Source organism: Nematostella vectensis, chromosome 5 (assembly GCF_932526225.1).
Source record: "Nematostella vectensis chromosome 5, jaNemVect1.1, whole genome shotgun sequence".
Lineage (NCBI taxonomy): Eukaryota > Metazoa > Cnidaria > Anthozoa > Actiniaria > Edwardsiidae > Nematostella > Nematostella vectensis.
Window position 1 is genome coordinate 8116839 of NC_064038.1, and position 19702 is coordinate 8136540.

Here is a 19702-nt window from a genome sequence, read left to right on the forward strand (position 1 = left end):
CTGTACACGTGCCCGACATGATGACGATACATCGAAATCACACAGGATTACCGAGAATCACGCACTGATCACATGGCGGCAAATTGAGAGCCCTATGTCTAGATACCAGCGGTAAGTCCCACTAATTCAAAATGGTGGACCGGGATGGGAGGAATTTCCGTTCGTTTTATTACGAGACTTTGGGACTGAGAAACGTTGAGCAGAAAAAAGCTTTAGCAATATTGCTCAAGGATAACCCTATAGGTGAAAAAACTGTGTTTGTGTTTTATGTCGTTAATTATCCAGTACTCTATGATACAGTGAACTGATTATTTTATTTCGACTTCTGTTTAATAGATTTGAGTCGTGTCGCTACGTTTAGTTGTAAGTTTAGTCTCCCCGCGGTTTATAGGACCTTAGTGTGGAAAATCCTTCTCGGTAAGTTAATTAGCTGATTTATTTAATGTGATCTAGATCTTATTAAATCAATTTAAGTCTTTTTATTCATTTGAAAATCACATTTTGTCAAGTTTAGCTTGTGCAGCATTTTTAGATAATGGTTTATTTGGATTGATTTTAATTGCTTGGAGGGAGCGCAGCGACCAGAGAGCAAGTCTAATCTTGGTATCGCATATGCAAAAAGCTGATTTTTCGTGTCCACACCACAGGCTTCCCAGTCGGCTGATTGCTCAGAGGGAGCGCAGCGACCTGAAAGCAAGTCATATCTTGGTATCGCATATGCGAAAAGTTGATTTTTCGTGTACACACCAGAGGTTTCCCAGTTGGCTGATTTGTATTTTGATTTAATGCTTATCAGTGGTCTTTTTCGAGAACCCCTGTACTGCAACATATTCGTCCCGTCCTCCAAGCATTTACTTTCTATTAGAAACTTTTAGTGTAACTTTTATTTAATTGTTATTTCTTTTAGGTGTGCTTCCTCCATACCAGGACGCGCACTCATTTGTAGAAGAACAGCGCCGAGAGCAGTGCAAGGATTTAAAGCATGCTCTTCAAATTATGCAAAATGAAGAATGTAATATGGATGTTGCTGATGTGATCTCCAAGATGTACGTCCTCCAGGAAGGAGGATTCTGTCTTATCAGTATTCCACAGGTTGGCGACGTTTCTAATAACACTTATTTGTAGTGCTGCTGCCATTTTTCCCCTCACTCAAACCGACAGAGCAAAAAATGGCAAGTTTTCCCAAAATAAGGTCTGGTTAACTTCGGTAAGCTTGAATTTTTGCATAGAGGTTTTTAGAGGATGTTATGTAAACCAACATATCAAAAAGTGTTTTTTCCAATGTATTCGTCTTCAAGATATGAGACTTGAAGTGAAATTTTTAAATTCTCCTTTTTTAGGGAGAAGTTGGGTTCTGGTCAGAAGTTAAGTTTGCTCGCTAATATCTCGATTTCATATCTTCTAAATTTCTTTAAAATTTGAAATTAAGCTTTTGGTCATAGGATCTCCTTGTATGCGGAAATTTGAGCTTATATATTAAGAATTCAAAAAATTCAGTACCATTTTTTTGCTCCGTCACTCAAACCCCAAAGTAATGAAAATTCAAAATCACAAGAAGGACTCTGTTTTATCAATATTCTGCAGGCTGGTGTGTTTCTAATAACACTCATTTCTAGTGCTGCTTCCACTTTCTACCCCTTCAAACCCTAAATGAAGGAATCTTCAATTTTAAAAGCTGCAATGTTTTCATTTCTTATAGGGAGTCAGTGGCGATACAGGAGGGAGGGGATAGGTTTGATTGATATCAACTCGCTAGTTGAATAAAAAAAATGATGTCTGGTTCTGTATAAAAGAACAAAAAAAGAATTAAATTTATGTCTGGGCCATTGGATCCATCCATTTTGTATACAACCCTAAATGCGCTAGTATTATAATATCAATAAGATGAGAGGTTTGTGGCTTATGCTGGTCCCTGGATCATATCAAGGAGATGAGAGGTTTGTGGCTTATGCTTTTCCCTGGATCATATCAAGGAGATGAGAGGTTTGTGGCTTATGCTGGTCCCTGGATCATATCAAGGAGATGAGAGGTTTGTGGCTTATGCTGGTCCCTGGATCATATCAAGGAGATGAGAGGTTTGTGGCTTATGCTGGTCCCTGGATCATATCAAGGAGATGAGAGGTTTGTGGCTTATGCTGGTCCCTGGATCATATCAAGGAGATGAGAGGTTTGTGGCTTATGCTGGTCCCTGGATCATATCAAGGAGATGAGAGGTTTGTGGCTTATGCTGGTCCCTGGATCATATCAAGGAGATGAGAGGTTTGTGGCTTATGCTGGTCCCTGGATCATATCAAGGAGATGAGAGGTTTGTGGCTTATGCTGGTCCCTGGATCATATCAAGGAGATGAGAGGTTTGTGGCTTATGCTGGTCCCTGGATCATATCAAGGAGATGAGAGGTTTGTGGCTTATGCTGGTCCCTGGATCATATCAAGGAGATTTCAAACCACAATAATCCATGGATGGTTAAATTTTTAAAAATCTGGTAAAATATCTTGCAAGATAATACCCAAAAGTACACATGCCAGACCATACCAAAACAAGAGGGAGTTCTAGGTTTTTACATATTATTTCAACTTCTCCATAATTATCTATTTTTGTTTTGAAGTTAAAAGTAAGGCTAGAACCAGAGAATGATAATTTAATTCATGTTTTAATACAGAGGATGCAAGAGTGTGCCAGTCAGATCCGTGCTGTGGTTGAAGTCTTTGTTGACATGTTTGAAGATTTTGATGACTTGTACTGGCTTTCAGTGAAATTTATACAGCTCCAGCAATTTACACCATTAGACAAAATGGTAAGTCAGATTTCTGTGAAACACTAAATATTTTCTTCATTTTATAACCAAGGTTGTCCCTAAGTCTCAGCAGCTAAGAGACTTAGTAGCTTGGAGTCAAAGGTGCTGTATAGGCCAGCTGAATTATGGCTTGTGAAAACTCAGTGATGGGGTGGATCCTAGGGGTTGGCCGAGCAGGCCCAGGCCCCCCTATTTTCAGATATTTGGTTTAAAAATAACAAGAAATATAGGAAATTCCATGGAAGAACAATTAATCTGGTCCCCCTTTCTTGAAACCCTTGTCCCCCCCCCCCCCTATGGAACTCCTGGATTTGCCTGTGTATATATAAGATCAGTGTTATCTGCTCAATTTCCTGGCCTATAGACAAGTTTCCTAGAGACAATCCTGTATATCCATGTACTAACCCAATTCGCTTATCCTTTTTTTGGTTCTGTTTAGGCCAAGCTGTTGCAGCATTATCTACAGACTGAGGATAGTACACTGTTTTCTCACCTAAACTCACTAGGGGCATTTCATTACCTTCCTTATCAAAGGTAAACACAAAAGTTAGCCTTCAATATGACACCATGTAGTTATACTGTAATTTTGATGTTTGTGCTTTAACACACAATCATTGAAGATAGGCATTTTTGGAAGCCATTATGGTTTTTAACAGTGGCCTGAAAAAGGGTGGCAGGCATCACATATAGTATTTGTGTCAACCATAACGATGCAAGTTTTGTTTTCTTTCCAATTTTAGAAAAATAAAATCGCCTAATAAAAACTTCCAGTCAAAACCAGGGCTTTCATTAACTTTCAGAGTAGGCGGTGGAGATTGATAAGTAGGAGGTGGAAGTTACTTTATCTTTTTAGTTCAAATAAAACTTAAGTTGAATATCTTAAAGTAGCCGGCGCTCGGTGGGAAATAGCTGGCACTTCTGCCAGCCGCCGGGGCCTAATGAGACCCCTGAAAATACATTGTTTTGTTGCAGGTGCATCTCTTGTTTTTGTGGTTTCCCTTTTTTCCTCAAGTTTGTTGATATTAATGACAATCTTCTGCTATTGTTTCTTACGTAGACAGTTTATTTTTCAGGTGGTTTGAAAGTAGCTTTGCAAAGGATTTACCTGATACTTGCATGGAAAGGTGTGTACTCATATAAAACTTCATGCCCATAGCCAGAATTTTGAGCAGGGGGACGGGGGTTTGTTTATCAATTTATTGGACCATTTTTTCTTAGGAAGCTTGTCGTAGCTCTCAGTGTACTCAACACTCCTTCATTAGAGTGGTCCTTCCAGTCGTGAGAGGGGTTCCTCCACCCCCCCCCCCCCCCCCCCCCGCACCCTCTCCCAGACAGAAACCCCCTGGCTATGGGCATGACTTCTACAATTTTACCTCATGCTAAAAACATGAGAATGATTTTATGCCTTATTCTCATCTTGTTTAGAATTTGGGATAAAGTTGTTGCTGGCTCGACAAAAATCCTTGTCATTGTGGGTGTGGCACTGCTGTTGTTCTTCAAACATTCCCTTATGGGTGCAAAATCTCCAAAGACTGTCACGGATATTCTGGAAAAGGTTCTTATTCACAATATTGTAGATTAGTTTTAGATACACCAACAACTGTTGTCAAATCTGCCAATTGTATTGTGTTTTAAAAAAACTTCTTCAGGGAAGATGGAAATTTTGATGAGTCAACTATAAGCTTTGAAGGTGTCATATTCAATATTTACTTGGGTGTTTTGTATTATTACAGATTATAGACCAGAGTTTTGATGTATTACTTGGGTATTTTATACCAGGGGGGATCCCATGAAAACAGAAATAAGAGTGATCGTCATCAAAATCAATTTTAACCCTAAGGGATTGACCTTTAGGTGTGGTCAAAGCAACACCTGGATGTGTGAGCTGCCCCTCTGCTCAACTCACAAGAAGTCAATTATCTCACTTTTTTTTACAGACATTTGATGAGGACACTTGCCTGATAATTGTGAACAAGGCCATGGAGCTGTGGGACACCCATGGTGCTACCGTGATATCTGAGGCACCAACTGTCCACTGACTCACCCATTGGATAGCTAGCTAGGAATCATATAAAGATTTGTATGAGGGGAGGGGGGGTGGGTCGGGGTTGCCACAGCTAAGAAGTTTTTTGCTGGGGGAGTGGGGTGGCTGCCGTTCCCTGTATTTGCTGGAGTGGCACCAGTTTCTCATGTGAACTTTTCGGAATTCCCAGCTAAAATGCTTATTCTGTCAGAGGCAATTTCTAAATTATTGTTTGTATTGTAAGTATAAAGCCATTTGGTGTGAAATGTACATAGGGAAATATTCTTTAAAGCTTATGATGCTAAATTTGTTACGATATTTTCATTCGTTGCGCAATGAATGTATTTTGATATACTATTTAAGGTATGTTGTTCTGGTAAAATGATATTTAAGATAATTATTTCGATTTTTGTGTATCTATTTAAAAAGGATTTTTTTGTTTGAATAAAAGTATTTGAAAGAGTCTGCAAATACTGTGGTGTACATGGTCCAATCTCGGGATATCCGACTTCTTGTCTTTCGTGACCGAGGAATTGAAGCATTTTAGTCAAATACTACTACTTTGATGACTCATTTGACCATATTGGCTGTATTGAGGGCTTGGCAAAAAGAGCTCCTTTAAATCAAATTTAAAGGTCGACATACACATTTTTTAGCGGTACCTAGTTGTTTTAAAGCATGGCCATTATAATTGGTTTTTTTTTTTTCTAGTCGTTATTGTAGTTGTTTATTTGGACTGTTATTATTCGGATTCTGCTTGTGCTACCATGCGTTACTTCCGAGAAGGGACTTGCCTTTGTGTGACGTCATAAGATAATACGGGTGTGTATTAGCTTTGGGAATATTTGCAATCTAATTGGAATACAAACACGGGGTTGAGAAAAGTTAAAAATAGTTTGGTGTGGATTATGAATTTTAAATAAACTCAACTTTTTAACAGCCTTAATTTATTTTGGATCCTTTTTGCAGCGTATTAACGAAAAAAAACCCCTCTAGTTCTAGATATTGAATACACTCTTTCATAAGAACTTCTAATTTTTAGTTGAGGCGGGGCCGTTCTTATTTTTGGAACATTTTATGCCTTTAAATTTCTTAGCGATGTCTTAGGAGGGGGTGCGAAAACCGCAAAGAAAAACGGTAAAACCGTCAATAACCGTAAACCGTGCAGTCTAGAGAAACCGCAATACCGCGGAATGAAATACGAAAAACCGCGCCAGATTTAAGGCAAAACCGCATCACCGCAAACCCTTATGCCACCACCTTAAATTTTAGTGCTTATAAAATATAGTGCACAATGAGTTATTAGGAAAATAATTACACAAATGATCAATAGCAGTAATATTTAAGGTTGTTATTAATTAACACAATTTGACACTGCGTTTTATAACACATAAGACTAATAAAGCAATATTTCGCTGCTATCTAAGCCTCGGCTAGACTTTCTCCTGACTCTTAGGTCGACTTGGAGCAAGTCTAAGCTTCGGCCTGTTCTGAGCATGTTCTAAATAAATGGTAAAATCTCAGTCTGGGTGTCTTATAAAAAAAGTTTCTCATAAAATAAGTGTATTATTCTGATGTTCGCAGTTGCTAAGGAGTGGGTATTGATGCGTAATATGGCTGTGGAATAGAGCCTACATAATCGGACATAGATATATCTACGTCAGATTATCTGTCTGACATAGAGTTAGAGGTACTTGAAAGGTTCAACTTTATTCGTTTGAAAATATAAAACATGGCCGTTGCGTGATTGTTACGTTGTTGTAATTATTTTTTTAGAACGTTTCTCTATCAGTCGTTCCTAAAAATATGCAATATCAACTACTTTTCTTTCCTAAGAAAACAGTAAGTATTCTATACACAAATTATTAAATATTCGTCGCGTTTGTGGATGTTTTTTCTAGATTTGTTTGTGATGACCGCCGGCGGAAATGGCGGATTGCGTTACCAGAAATAATGTATACAGTGTGAACTAGACATGCGCAGTAGCCCAAAAAGGTCAGAATTCTGAGAAATTGAGCGAAAACAAATATGAGCCGCTTGTTTGGCAAAACATTTCGGGGAAGGCCCGAATGCACTAAAATTAGCAGTTACGAATGAGAATGCGATTAAATATATTTTGTGACCTGCTCTTGTTTGACTCAATTGACTGAAGGGCCGCTTGTGAAGGGGGTTCCCCGACATTTACGCGGCAAAAAGGCCTTACTTTATAAGTTGGGAGTCTACCACTTAAAACACTAGTCTTAAACCGACAGGAGTAAAGCTTAAGCGATGGAGAGCAGTGCGTATGAAAGATTTGATATTCCATTAACGTTTGCGAAGTGCGGGTTATTAGAAAGACAGGTAAGTTTTTTTTCCTCCCGCCGGGGATGTTTTAGTTTTTGCAAGCGCGTAGGTTATGCATGGTAACAGATTAGCTTTCGAAGTCGCGCCGTATAATTCTTACTTTCAAATACTAGACCACAGTATAACGAAAAAAGATTTGCGGTGGTGATTTCTGACCTGTATAAAAAAGGTTTAAAACTGCTTTGAAACCTAGTAAACCTAGGGGAAGACCCCAGAGATAGTAGTACAGAAAGAACTTTTGGCGTTTTTTCACGATTTTTCTTATCAACAGTTTCTCAAGCAAAACTCTGCTTTTATATTAGTTTTCGCGCCGTTTTTATCCTGTTTCACGCGTATTGATCGCCGAGTTAGGATTCACTATCTACAATGCAGTTTTCGGTACAATACAATACCAGGTTTTGGCGTATTTTATTTATTCTTCTGGTTCACGAACACTACTATTTGGGCTTTTTGTATTTTTTTAGTAGTATGCAGTACAAACACATGTATTTATCGAACTTTACCTGTAAAACAGCCAGAGATTTAGCGAATATCTGCATTTTTCTAACATATTTTCCAAAGTGTAATTGTTTCTGTCGCTTTTCCCTTTATCTGGGAACAATTCAATCGCCCGTTTTTTATAATCGAATTTTATTTTCGTTGGTTCAGAGTGTTTCGGTGGCTTCTATTTGCAATGGCTGGCCAGCCGCAAGTAAAGTCGACGTGAAGCGAGAGTTGAAGACTTGCATTAAAACCAAATGCGAAGAAATGGGTATCCAGCTACCTAAGGTAGAATACAAACGGCCACCAACTCCACAGGTGAGAAGGCTTAAACATTTGTTTACAAACTCAGGTCCTAAGCATTTATAGAAACCATAGACAGCCGAAGGCCTACTGCAAGTAGTGCTATAACTAGAAATGTATTGGGGAGATCGATGTTGATAAACAAATATTTATCGTAAAAAAAATAAAACAACTGGGCTTGAAATATAGTTTTTGATTTTCCTGATAGAATGCTTATATATAATAGCGTCTATGAAGCTCGCAATAAGAGTTGCTCGCTATGCAGAAACATGGGGGCATCCCTTCTAAAAACCGGGGAAAGGTTAGGGGATCTTTTTTTCTGATTTAACAGTAGCGCCGATAGCATTTGAGACTTCCTAGGTAACCTAGAACCCCTTGAAAGCTGATTTACTTCTGGCGAGTAAGCTACGGTATCTAGAGGACAACACGTGCAAATTATGCTTTTTTTTCTCTTGACCCGGGAACGTGATCACAACACGTACACATGACTGGAGCCGAGATGACCGTGAGATCGTATGAGAAGGCGCGCGGGGATGGGATTAGTAGCGTGCGACTGACTTACGTACGTGAAATGGCGGGATTATTATTTATTTGACAAAGTGTTCTATAGCCTAAAAAAAAGTTTATCCCGCTTTTAATTCAATGAAAAGACTTTAAAGGTATTATAAGTCCAAAGCGAGGAATTTGTATTTAGTCGTATGAGGCGAAAGCGAGGCAATTGAAATTAATAAAATGTTTTTATTTTATTTGTTTCAGCCCCGTCCACCAGAGAAACCGGAAGTGGTTGAACAGAGAAGAAGGCAAAATAAGTTCGCAGCTATGAAGTCTCGGAAGAAAAGAACAGAGCGCATCAACCGATTAAGACAAGTGAGTACGCCGAGTACGAACACGACCTGTTTAGAAAACACCCCCCACCCTATGCGCATGAACGCTCATGGAGACGGGCAATGCATGGGCGCCCGTCTTTTTGTACATGAATATAGGAAAAATACATATTTTTCCTTTCACTTTATTCTTTAAAATCAGATTAGAAATAAAGTTTATTCTTCCCTCTTTGCAGTGGTTGGTTTCTTTTCCTCGTATCTCGTTTTTTAGGTGGTTAAATTGCGCTTGTTTTGGAAGCTGTTTTGAGGTGAAAATGCGACTTTAAAGACATAAATATAAATATTTTCCTAAATTCATGTATTTTTCATGTATTTCCACTCAGATGTACCAATACGGCACGCGCGCATGCATTGCCGATCTCCAGGAGCGTTCATGCGCATAGGGTGGGGAGCCTGTGAAAACACCAATCCTCATAAATCCCTCATATATCTAACTCTCCATCTCTTGATTTCCACCTTCGTATACTCCTAATGTTGAACTTACTACAATCTAAAAGTAGTAAAACAGCATGTTCAAACACTCTCACTCACCAAGTAACCGAGTTATTCGAGGGGAATCCCCCTTTGAAGCCGATAGAGCAGCCAGCTTGCTTTTGCTCTTATCTTTGTAAGCGCGGGCATTGAAAAATGCATGGAAAGAAAACAGGCGTGAAATGAGACGTTTATTAATGATAGTTTATTAATGATACATTTCTTGAATCGACTATTAAATATATTTGCTTTTATCTTATCATATTACCTTATAATTATTTCTCTTTTATTGATAGTCTATCTACTTATTCTTTACCTCTCATTATTAACTCGTTTTTGCTTTTAAATCTAGAAAACCAGAAAATATGAAGAATCTATAAGGAAGCATGGAATGGTAGTTAAGAAATTAAGGGAAGAGGCTGAACAACTGAAACAATACCTAATAAGTCATAATTGTTGTAAGAATAAAAAAGCAAGCATGGGTAAAGCAACTACCTCAACTTATAATCCATGCTTTAATGTATCATGGCTTCCTCATCAACAGCAACAACAGATACAAATGGGAGAAACATCATTTGACAGAGAATTGAACAACATTTTTACAAACCTGTATTAATTAAGCATAGGTTTCTAAACAATTTCTACTGTATCAGTAAGGTGCATACTATTGATTTTGTATCTCTATCAAATAGATTTAACCAATTATCTACTGTATTTTGATACTGTATCAGTGAATTAAGTGAAAAGTCTTACTGTGAAGTTGGATACGTTTCTGTAATTCCAATAGAGCAAGGCCATGGTTTATCAATAAAATCACCATGTGATTTGCTACACAGTGTGACTGGGTCACATAATTGAATTCTATGAATGCAAGGAATGTCAACAATAAAAAACTTATTGATTGAAGTCTTCGCATTCTTATAATTACTATAAATGCATTGTTTTTCTTCCCCCCCCCCCCCCAAGTCAGTAAAAACTGAAAAATATCACTGCCCCGAGAGGAATTCAAAATAAGTGAGCGCAATAGGCTTCCATCAAGGCTAAAACACAAAACCTTTATATCTATTATAATATATTTTACTAAAAATAAAAATTATAACCTGTTTTAATAAAATTTTCTTTTTGGATTTATTGGCAAAATTCTTAAACTTAACATAACACCGATGTTGACTTGATATATATGCTATTTTTTTTTCTTCTGTAAAAAATGTCTATCAAAAGCAGGGCCATAGCAGGGGGTGGGTCACTAGGGGCATGTGCCTCCCAAATATTTTCAAACATTATAAGGAAATTACCAGTAGGGGCGTGGCTGTTGCCCCCAATATTTTCTTTCAATATGTTTCTGTATTGTGCCCCCCCCCCTGAATATTACGTTGCCTGATACAGCTCTGGGAAGTTCTGACATAACAATACATGGCTACATTATGTACATAGCAATGCACAACTTGTTATCATAATAACTGTTCTATCAAAAAAACTATGTTATATATATTATTTTCAAGTCTTTTCTTAAGGTTTTGTTAATGTTTTGCACACTAAACAACAATATTTTGCTATGCTATTTTAATTTATATTTTTTCTTCTTTAAAAAAATGTGGATACCCTGCCCAAATCCCATGATACATTTTTATAAAAAAAAATAAAAGCCTTCACAGGAAGAGAACAGAAAAAAGCAAATGCCTATCTATTTATAAATGTTGTCAAAAATGTTATCATCTGTATGGAAACATTTACAGCTAGGAATGTCCAGGTTTTTTAGTTTTAGGAGCCTGTTAAAGAGCATTAACCATGGAGGGTTAGGAGAAACTCCTTCAGACATAGCAGTCCTTGAAAATAAAAGAAAAATTTGTGCATTGCAGCTATAGGGGACAAAAAATGGGACAATCTACAAAGTAGACCAAATCATTTCACCTGAAGCTTAGCCATAGACCACCTGGTCAATGTCCTGGTCGTAGACAACCTGGCAAATATCCTGGCCATAGAACACCTGGTCAATATCCTAGCCATAGACCACATGGTTAATATCCTGGTCATAGACAAACTGCTCAATATCCTGGACATAGATCACTTGGTCAATATCCTTGCAATAAACTACCTGGTCAATATCCTGGGCATATGTAGGTGCTCTGAGCAGTACACTGGCCATAGACCCTCTGGCCAATTTCCTGGCCATGAGTTCTCCATCAATATGAAGCTCATATTTCTCTAGGCTTCATCTCCCCCTCTCATCCTGATCAGTGTTCACAGAGTTTATGGAGTGGGCCGAGCGTATTGAATGCTCTAGCTGGTTACAAGCCACTGCAGGCTCCTTCATTTTGCAGTTTTTATCTGAATCATACTGTATGGTTCCGTATTTATAGCATGTTGGTGGGTCATAGGGTGTGAGGGTGTGAGGCATGGCTGTTGTCCCGTTTATGGAATCTGAAAGTGTACTGCACTCTCTTCCACTGCTGAGGAGTTTTTCACTACTGCTTGTGTTTAGATCGTTCTCATCTGTAAGAAAAACACACACAATTACGTCCAATGTCAAGAAATTAGCTTTGAGTAAAATATTTTTTATAAAAAAAAACATTTCTAAAGACTTTGATTATTGGGATTGTATTATCAACATTATATTTTGTTCAAATGTTTGTTTACAGCGCTAATAATGTTGTTAACATACAGACGTTTCAAGGCTAATGCCTCTTCATCAGTGTCTAAAAGCAACTGTTGAGTCTTATTTAAGACAAAAAATTGGCAGAGTATCCAGTTGTGCATTGTATTTATTCTACTGGTTTACAATCACGACTATTTGGGCCTTTTGTTTTGGTAAGAAATCGCTAGAATATCTTTTACCCGAGTCAGATGCTCCAACTGTTGTCTTGGCTAGGGAGAGGAGGGCTAGCAGAGCCACAATGGCAGCACCCCCTGCCACACACACCATCACCCAGCGGTAGAAGACCTTACACTCATGACAACACACCCTGCAGACACAATCATTACACACAGTCATTACACACAGTCATTACACACAGTCATTACACACAGTCATTACACACAGTCATTACACACAGTCATTACACACAGTCATTACACACAGTCATTACACACAGTCATTAGCAAAGGTGGCTTAGAGATTAGAGGGGCTGGGCACAAGTATGAAAATTCAATTGTTACCTTATACAAAACAAAGAGAAAGGAATTTTTTTTACTCAAAAAGGTGGGTGGATATCTTTCCAATCTCCCCCCCCCCCCTCCCTGGGTATCTGCCCTGCATAACCATCATTATCACCACCATCATAATCTTAATTACCACCACTATCCATCATCATCATTACCATAATCAGCATCTCATTATATATAATCATCAGCACCATCAATGTAATAATAATAATATGAAGAATTTTTATAACCATCATTATCACCTTTGTCACCATCATTATCACCTTTGTCATCATCATCATCGCCCACAGTAAATATATATTATCAACACTATCATCATCGTCATAATCACCATGGTCATCATCATCACCTATAGTATAGATCATCCACATCATCGTCAACATCATAATCATCTACTGTATATCATTAGCAACAATCAGAACATAGCCACAAACACTGTACGTCTCCAATCTAAAGCTCCTTACTCATCTCTGCACGGGTGAAGGGCCTGGATCAGTTGAACTGCAATTCCATTGGACAACTTGTCCACAAAACTCATGGCTCCATACACAAATGCTCCAGTTTCCTGTCAACAAACAAAAAATTAACATCTTTTGAAGAGATGTTTATATTTAAGGTTCTGTTATTTCTTTCGTTTATTGGTTTTAAACGAAAAATGTACAGGGGAATAAAATTGTAATCCTGAATGTGTATGGGGGCTGCAATTCATAAGTACCAATATTGTTTTTTTTTAGGTGAAGTATATCTGGCTAGTAGTTATTCATTCATCTTTTTCATTATCTCCACCCCGGGGGGAGTTCTACAGGGTAAAAGTGAAAGGGATGCTCGTTGGAAAATGGAAAAAATTCCCTTTTAAAATACCGCACGACCAAAAATTGCTTCCCTAGAAAATACCTCAGAAACCCTAAGAAAAACGATTTCTAAGAGAAAAGCTATTTTCTCTCGGATACCCCCTTTAAAAAAACCTGAGGCCGGATCTTGACCCCTAAAAAATATGACAAGCATCCCTTGACGACATGGGAAGAACCCCCCCCCTCCCCCTGATCTCTCCATTGATCATTTTTTTGACTTTATTCTATTGTCATTCTTACCTTATTGTTGCCAATCAGATCTGCTGTAAGAGTAAGTGCTGTAACCAATAGCAACGAGCCACCAATCCCAAGGAAAACACTGGTGCCATATATCTGGCTGGTGTTTGGAGTAAGGAACCAAAACCAAACACTGAAAAAAATGCAGAAACTTACTTCACAAGATGGAACCAACACGGCCAGACATAAACCACCAAATTAAATTTGGTAAATAATTTAGCCTATACTGCCACTTAGAAATTGCAGTAAATTATAATTTACATACCTAACATTCAGTATAATAATGAACCCTATGAGATGAGTGCCCTTTAGTAAATACCTAACACCCAGTATGATTATGAGCCCTATCAGATGAGTGCCCTTTCAGTACATACCTAACACCAAGTATGATAATGGCCCTATGAGATGAGTGCCCTTTCAGTTTATACCTTACACCCAGTATGATAATGGCCCTATGAGATGAGTGCCCTTTCAGCACATACCTAACACTCAGTATGATAATAAGCCATCAAATGAGTGCCTTCAGTACATACCTGACACCCAGTATGATTATGAGCCCTATCAGATGAGTGCCCTTTCTCCCCAGATAATGAATGGTTGGCTTGGCCATGAATGTAGCAACAAATCCACTGCTAAAGACAATCAGGGGCATAATGGCAATTGTGCTCTGAAAAGAAGAATATTCATTACATAATGCTTTTGAAGACCTCTAGTCACAGATAAATTAAGATATACTTAAACCTTGAAATTATAGAATGCAATTATAGGGTTGTGTCGTCATAAAAAAAACAAGTCCTGAACTAAGACATGGGTAAAACAATGGCTTATCAGCATTATGCACACATTAACTGGTACACGATGATAGAGCCAATTATAGAATGCAAAACTCACGTCAAAGTCTACCACTATATAAAGCCTTCTAAACTATCAGAAGATATGGTAATTTTTTTTGATGGAAATGTTTATGGTTTAGTAAAAAAGTTAATGCAGCTGATTTACCTTGGGCAGCTCTAGGGATGAGATAAGGTACATTGGCAGATAGACTTGTGTGATGTTGACAATCAAACGAGTACACATGTATAACAGGCCAACCTACAGTATCACAGCAAAATAACAAAGATAATCACTCGACAGCCACATTGACAGCCATATCTCTTTGAAAACAAAGTCTCCAGCAAAGACTGGAGAAGTGATAATCAAGATGAACATTTGGCAGAGTTGACTACCAGGATGTTGCCTTTTTGAAGACACTTCTATTCTTAACTTCCTATTTAAAAAGCTGATCATATAAGCCACTTAAAGTTCTTAAAACCTTTCACTTATATCAATCCATACTTGCCAACCTAGAAAGCACAAAAACCGGGAAATTGTGCTTCAAATACAGGAACTGTATGACAAATTCTCGATGAATTTTCCTGGGAGATTACAGTAAATGTATAGGAAGTTTCAATTTTTTTGGCGGGGGAGATGAAGGCCAAAAACCGGGAGTCTCCCACGAAAACCGGGAGAATTGGCAGGTATGCAATCCTGCAAAACAAAGCATAGATAAAATTTCAAATTTTGATAAGGGAATTGAATTTGATTGAAATTTTAATTTTCTACAGATCCTGGCCGCACGAAAGAAGATTGAATCGAGTGAATAATTTCAAGTTTTGGCGGGAAAATCTGAAACAACGTATTTTCCTTAAATCCAATAAAATTCAGAGACGGAAATACCACAAAATATTGGTGAAGTGTTTTCTATTGCAATGCTACCCACAATGAAGCGAAGAATAGTTTAAAGACGATAATTGTATGCGTAAAAAGAAAATATCGTTTTGTTGTAGGTTTCAAAAACAGCGCGCGCTCGTGAGAATGTAGTCATTCTTGACTTGCGAATGTAGCACGCGCGCACAATGCAAAAACAATTCAAAAGACTAAAAAAGATCTGCTAAATTTTGCAGATTTGTTCGCCGAAGTTAAATAATCATTTGACTACCAGGTTGAGATATAAAGATGGCGGTAAAAGTTGTAACCACACAACGTTCTTCAGCAATAACTAAGAAGAAACAAAGACGGGAACCGGTTTAGTGCGCGCATATGTTTTCTCATGTAATTTGGTTGACATCTCGATCTACGTCACAAATGACTGGACCCGGGCCATTCAGTTCACGGCCTTTTTTCCGAAGGTTGACCAAAATACCTCAATATTACAGATTTGAGTTATTCGCGCGGACGCATGTTTTATAGGGTCCATACGAACCACATACCATTTGGAAGATGAAAATATAAAGAATTGACAAAGTCTATCAACTCTGAAAGGTTATATGGACTTTAAGACTCTGCCTTTGGCTCTTCACATATAAGCAATGAATTATTTTTTCAAACAAGGGATTGTTGATTGATTATTTCAATATTCATTCTGGGCTAATATGCTGGTCGGGGTGCTTTTTTCTTAGGTGCAGCATTTCTAAGGAAAACTTTTTGATAAGTTTCCACAAATTGAATCACCATTCAAAAAATCCTTCTTTCATCCCTGGTGCTGTTATTGCATGAGGAAATTGATACATTCTGATATGTTGGAGTCTGATAATAAAGCCTAATAAAGTCCCCTACTAGTTTGATGTTTACCTGGTAGAACTGACGTTCTCTAAACCATGAAGTCCAGTTAGATGCAGATCGCTTGCTTTTCTTGCACGATGCCAAGGCATATGTACAAGTCCTATGAGGTTCTTTAACACCAGCATGGAATATTACCATGAACACAAGGCCGGTGCCGACCAACACAAACACTAGATACTAAAAAAAAAAAACATTTTAGTTTAGAAAATACACTCAACCTCGACATTTAGTGGGTTTTTAGTTGGCATTCTTGTGATCCATGACCCAGATAGTGGAACCTCACCTGTAAAGATGTGGATCAACAGTATTAGTCTATTAAACAGACATGTATTGAACTACAGACTAGAATGTCTGATTCAAGCGAAATTGCATAAAAATGTTGGGTAATCATAACATACTGTCTATTTCCGATAACAGGCACAAATATGTCAAGACGATCCTTGTGTAGTTACCGTAAAGGCTGGAGCATCCTTCTGTGAGAGATTATCTGTGTCTTTAGCTCCCACAGTTTCAAATAAAAACCACGCAACACAGAAGACAAAAATATTAGATGTAACTGTGCAGCCATATCTAGAGAAACAAGCAAAACATATTAACCATTACATTGAAACTCATTTTAAGCTGTTGCTTTTGTCAACAAGAAAGTTATTGACACTGAGAAATGCTGTTTCCTTTTTGCCAGCGAAAATTACCGGGAGAATAAGACCCCTTTCCCCCTACCCCAAACCTGGTCATAGGGGACCTAGTACCTGAACCACTTAACCTATTTGCCCTCTCTGGTTTGACCATTATTGATTTCAAACAAATGGAAAGGCTAACAACACACCTCTATCAACCAAACACATCACTAAGCTGACATACATCTCTCTCATCTACACACATTACTAAGCTGACATACATCTCTCTCATCTACACAAATCACTAAGCTGACATACATCTCTCTCATCTACACACATTACTAAGCTGCCATACATCTCTCTCATCTACACACATTACTAAGCTGCCATACATCTCTCTCATCTACACACCTTATCCTGTAGATCTGACAAGACAGCTCTCTTATCTACACACATTACTAAGCTGACATACATCTCTCTCATCTACACACTTTTACTAAGCTGACATGCATCCCTCTCATCTACACACCTTATCCTGTTGACCTGACAACACAGCACTCTTATCCACACACATCACTGAGCTTACATACATTTCTCTTATCTACACACATTACTAAGCTGACATACATCTCTCTCATCTACACACCTTATCCTGTTGACCTGACAACACACCTCCCTCAACCACACACAAAACTAAGCTAACATCTGTCTCTCTCATCTACACACCTTATTGTGTTGACCTGACAATACACACCTCTCTTAACCACACACATTACTAAGCTGACATACATCTCTCTCATCTACACACTGTATCCTGTTGATCTGAAAACACAGCTCTTTTATCTACACATATTATCATGTTGTGCTTACTTTACATCTCTATTATATTACACCTTATTGCGTTAAGCCAGGCCTAGGCGGGGGGGGGGGGGGGGGGTTCATTTAGTTTTTTTTTTTAGTTCATTTAGTTATTAGCAGACTATTTTCTCTTAGGTAGCTAATCCTAGCTCGCAGTGGTACTAAATTTTTCTCCATTAGATCGGACCTTCAAGTTAAGTAGGGGACTTTCCAGGCTGTGAGCTGACAATACACTTAACTATAATCTAATCTCTTATCTACATACTTGATCCTGTTAAGATGACAATCCATCACTGTTTTCTACACACCATATTGTGTTGAGCTAACAACTCCCATCTACACAGGACAAGACCCCTTTTTTATCTGCACACCATATTGTGTTGGGCTAAGGGACAAACAATTTGATTTTGGACAGGGGGAGTGGATGATTCCCAAACAGAGAATTTGAGCAAGCCTCAGGCCCTTTAAAAAAAGCAGAGACTGGCAGACAAAAATACCACCACCTTCGGAAAAAAAAATCGAACAGCAAGAATGTCAGTGAAAAAATTTCAAGCAAAAAACATTAGCCACTCCCCCCGTCAAATATTAAACGGTCGGTTCCTAACGGCACCCCTTTCTTATCTACACACCTTATCGTGTTGAGTGTGGTTTTAGCGTGTTCGTCGCTTGTGAGTTCTGGGATGAGCGACAAATGAGATATCTGCGTAGAAGCCCAACCAAACTGGAAGATTATTATGAACGGGGTGTAATACACAAATAGCGCCCACGTCGAAGAGTTCTCGCAAGTTATACATAAATTAAAAATAAACGGGAAAGTCAATGTTACACAGAGAACCCCAATCAAATGCCATATTTTCCGTCTTCCATAGGCACAGTTATGAGTTCTGTCCGATTCGATTCCAACAATTGGGGTAGCTATAGCGTCCGCTACTTGGCCGATCAGCAGTAATGCCCCGGCTGCGAGATTAGAAAACTTGACGACTTTATGAAGATAGACAAGAAGATAAGTAAACCACATCGAGGCACACAGATCGTTGAGTATATGACCCACTCCATAGCAAAATTTTGCCCGAAAGGAGAGCGAGTTCGGTGAAATGCCGTCCATAAGTATCCTCTACTCTTCTTCACATCAATAAAATCTTGCTCTTCTGTGTCTCCACTTTTAAAGTTTGTATTTCTTGGCTTAAAAAAAACATCTAAGAGGTTAACTTATCTCTTAAGCTGTTTGACAAAGACGGTTCCATGTTTTTTGTTTGCATGTTTTCAGGGTGAACTTGGTTTTATGTAGCACGAAGTCATATGAGAAGCGACCAAACATCACATGTTTATCACGTCAAAAAAGTCTGACGTGTGACAAAACATCCAATCGGGGGAGGGTTGATGCGAAACGTTGTAACAACAAAAGCGAGCCTATAATCGATATATGTTTAACCCAATATTGTGCAATGAAATAATTTAAAAAGAGTTGTAACTTCAAATATAAATAGCATTAACAATTTTCGGAAGGTTCTAAAAGTGCTGGAGAGTCCTGTAGGAAATACACTTTCCATCTCCCCTCCCTAATGAAATCCCTAATGGCATAACGAGATTATTTCGAATCATGGCCTTTCAAAATGGTACCGCTGAAAAAGGTCACGAGATTTGAATCAAAAGAATATTTTAGCAGTGTTTAGACAAGCGAGTCGGGTGCACGGGAGCACGCAGTTCACGCGAAACCTGTATTTATTATTCATGACTGAACCGGTTTTTATTTTGCAGTGTCATGAGAGGACATTATCGGCCGATATTAAAGTGAGCCAAAGAGTGGGTTTATTTATTTTATATCCCAGTGACTACACTGGAAATGCGAAAAGTGTATTCTGCGCGCGCTGACGTGCACTGGAATTTTTGCCATTCGCGAAAGATAACAATTCATGTAACATTTTTTTTTTATTAGAACAAAAACTACAAGCTCAAAACATGCATTTCAACTGATGGATTTACACGTAGACTGTTTTTTTATTGTTCTGCTGAGAGCTGGAATAGAAAATAAAGGAAAAGTTTTCAATTTTGGAATGTCTTCTGCGCGCGCGCTGAC

At 38.3% G+C, this 19702-nt stretch overlaps 3 protein-coding genes across 3 annotated transcripts; 2 read left to right on the forward strand and 1 right to left on the reverse strand.

Annotated features, from left to right (window-relative positions):
- The first annotated feature begins 95 nt into the window (after nt 1–95).
- On the forward strand, nt 96–5289 carry LOC5505983 (TBC1 domain family member 7). The gene is made up of 8 exons (XM_001626654.3): nt 96–243; nt 337–417; nt 908–1092; nt 2661–2795; nt 3235–3329; nt 3869–3919; nt 4221–4350; nt 4733–5289. The coding sequence occupies exons 1-8, from the start codon at nt 132–134 to the stop codon at nt 4832–4834; spliced, it is 891 nt and encodes a 296-aa protein (XP_001626704.2). The 5' UTR covers nt 96–131; the 3' UTR covers nt 4835–5289.
- A 1655-nt stretch (nt 5290–6944) lies between these two features.
- On the forward strand, nt 6945–10205 carry LOC5505984. The gene is made up of 4 exons (XM_001626655.3): nt 6945–7158; nt 7810–7959; nt 8701–8811; nt 9652–10205. The coding sequence occupies exons 1-4, from the start codon at nt 7087–7089 to the stop codon at nt 9913–9915; spliced, it is 597 nt and encodes a 198-aa protein (XP_001626705.2). The 5' UTR covers nt 6945–7086; the 3' UTR covers nt 9916–10205.
- A 689-nt stretch (nt 10206–10894) lies between these two features.
- LOC5505964 (major facilitator superfamily domain-containing protein 12) lies at nt 10895–18973 on the reverse strand. Its single transcript, XM_001626671.3, has 9 exons — nt 18255–18973; nt 16603–16720; nt 16160–16327; nt 14549–14641; nt 14083–14216; nt 13553–13682; nt 12926–13026; nt 12135–12262; nt 10895–11792 (listed from the first exon to the last, which is right to left on the reverse strand). The coding sequence occupies exons 1-9, from the start codon at nt 18728–18730 to the stop codon at nt 11512–11514; spliced, it is 1629 nt and encodes a 542-aa protein (XP_001626721.3). The 5' UTR covers nt 18731–18973; the 3' UTR covers nt 10895–11511.
- Nucleotides 18974–19702: the final 729 nt, after the last annotated feature.